A 2,094-nucleotide genomic window follows, 5' to 3' on the forward strand; every position below is an offset into this window, starting at 1 on the left:
GGGATTCACTCCCACGGGGTGTGGGGGGGAGGGGAGAATGGGGGTCTCGCTCCCACGGGGAGTGGGGGACCCGCACCCACGGGGAGTGGGAGAAGAATGGGGGTCTCGCTCCCACGGGAAGTGGGGGGAGGGGCGGAGGGAGAATGAGGATGTGGTCGAGGTATGGATAAACTGAAAGGATTCTCGCTTGACATTGAAGTGAATTGAATTGAATTTATTGTCACGTGTACCGAGGCACTGTGGAAAGCTTAGTGTAGTGAGCAACACAGGCAGATCACAGAGTTAAGTCGCATAGATCATTAAATAATAGGTAAACAGCGGCAAAAACAAAAACACAGGGACAGGCGACTGTTAAGAGTTTGTGAGTCCATTCAGTATTCTAACAACAGGAGGGTAGTAACTGTTACGAAACCGGCTGGTGCGTGTGTTCAGGCTTCTGTACCTTCTCCCCGATGGTAGACAGAAAGAAAAAGAAGATGGTTCCAGTTGGGAAGGTTCGCGTGGTTGCTGACAGGAGTCAGGTGGGCCCAATGGCCTCCAACCATGCTGTCAAAGAAATATTTCTCCAAGTCGAGCACCAGATGGAGTGAAAAAAAAAGAAAGAACAGCAGCTGGCCTCTCTTTTAATAGAAAGCAGTTGTCCACTAAAGTCAAACACAGAGGACGGTGTGGTCACGTGACCACCAGCCAGCCAATCATTGTCTCAGTTTTGACAGTGTCCCACTAATTGCTTAAAAATACTCTCGAGGTTGGGTTTCCGAGTCAAGCAGAGACTACATCAGTGCGTGGGAGAGAGCAGGAGACTCACTTCACAAACGGGTACCCTCGTTCTGCTCACCCTCGGTTCCCACCGCCCTCTCTCTCTCTCTTCGCCGCTGTCAACGAGGCCCGCCTTAGAAATCCAAAATGGAGGCCATCAAGAAGAAGATGCAGATGCTGAAGCTGGACAAGGAGAATGCCCTGGACAGAGCAGAGCAGGCCGAGGCGGACAAAAAAGCAGCAGAGGAGAGGAGCAAACAGGTGAGGAACGGGGAGGCATAGGTCTCAAACTGGACACTGCCCCGTTGCTTCTTGTTCATTGCTGAGGGGAGGGTTAGCTCACTGTTAGGAATCCAAACGCAGTGGGACACACACCCAGCGCTGATTTAGGTCATCAGCTCGGTTACACTTTTCTGACGTTAGAATGGGCAAAACCAATTCGGTCCCACTCCTCACTCGGTCACTTTTCTGGGTACACAGTCCCTTAGCACTGACCCTCTGACAATGCCTGCACCCTCAGTGCTGACCCTCGGACAGCACCCGCTCCCTCAGCGCCGACTGTCTGACAATGCCTGCACCCTCAGTGCTGACCCTCCGACAGTGCCCGCTCCCTCAGCTCTGACCCTCCGACAGCACCCGCTCCCTCAGCACTGACCCTCCAACAGCACCCGCTCCCTCAGCACTGACCTTCCAACAGTGCCTGCTCCCTCAGCACTGACCCTCCAACAGCACACCATCCCTAAGCACGAAATGTCCAACAGCACCAACTCCCCCAGCACTGACCCTCCAACAGCACACCATCCCTAAGCACGAAATGTCCAACAGCACCAACTCCCTCAGCACTGACCCTCCAACAGCACACCATCCCTAAGCACTAAATGTCCAACAGCACCAACTCTCCCAGCACTGACCCTCCAACAGCACACCATCCCTAAGCACTAAATGTCCAACAGCACCAACTCCCCCAGCACTGACCCTCCAACAGCACACCATCCCTAAGCACTGAGCCTGTGACAGTGCAGTACTCCCTTTTTCACCAACTCTCCAACAGTGTCAGCCTCTTCAGCAAAAGAGGGATTGTAAAATATTTGTCAAAAGGCAACAGTGGGGGATACTGAGCATGATGATTTAATGCTCTGATATATGCCACACCTCAGTGTTAAACTGATATATTCCACACCCCTCACTGAACACACTGATACACCCCACACCTCCCACTGAAACACACTCTGACATACCCCACAGCTCTCACTGTAACACAGATATACCCCAAACCCCTCACCGCAATATACTGATATACCCCACATCCCTCACTGTAACACTCTGATATACCCC

At 52.5% G+C, this 2,094-nt stretch overlaps 1 protein-coding gene and 1 long non-coding RNA gene across 2 annotated transcripts in view; one reads left to right on the forward strand and one right to left on the reverse strand.

Moving 5' to 3' along the window:
* Positions 1–1,603, reverse strand: part of LOC122544697 — a 22,077-nt gene extending 20,474 nt beyond the window's left edge. The window contains exon 1 of the long non-coding RNA XR_006310448.1: positions 1,592–1,603. This is a non-coding gene — a long non-coding RNA (uncharacterized LOC122544697). The remainder of the gene's footprint in view (positions 1–1,591) is intronic.
* The window catches only part of LOC122544695 (tropomyosin alpha-3 chain-like), a 34,599-nt gene continuing 33,262 nt past the window's right edge, over positions 758–2,094 (forward strand). Inside the window, exon 1 of the mRNA XM_043683980.1 lies at positions 758–1,020. Within this exon, the coding sequence (XP_043539915.1) occupies positions 907–1,020 (114 nt within the window). The 5' untranslated portion in view covers positions 758–906. The remainder of the gene's footprint in view (positions 1,021–2,094) is intronic.

This window comes from Chiloscyllium plagiosum, chromosome 51, assembly GCF_004010195.1.
Source record: "Chiloscyllium plagiosum isolate BGI_BamShark_2017 chromosome 51, ASM401019v2, whole genome shotgun sequence".
Classification (NCBI taxonomy): Eukaryota; Metazoa; Chordata; class Chondrichthyes; order Orectolobiformes; family Hemiscylliidae; genus Chiloscyllium; species Chiloscyllium plagiosum.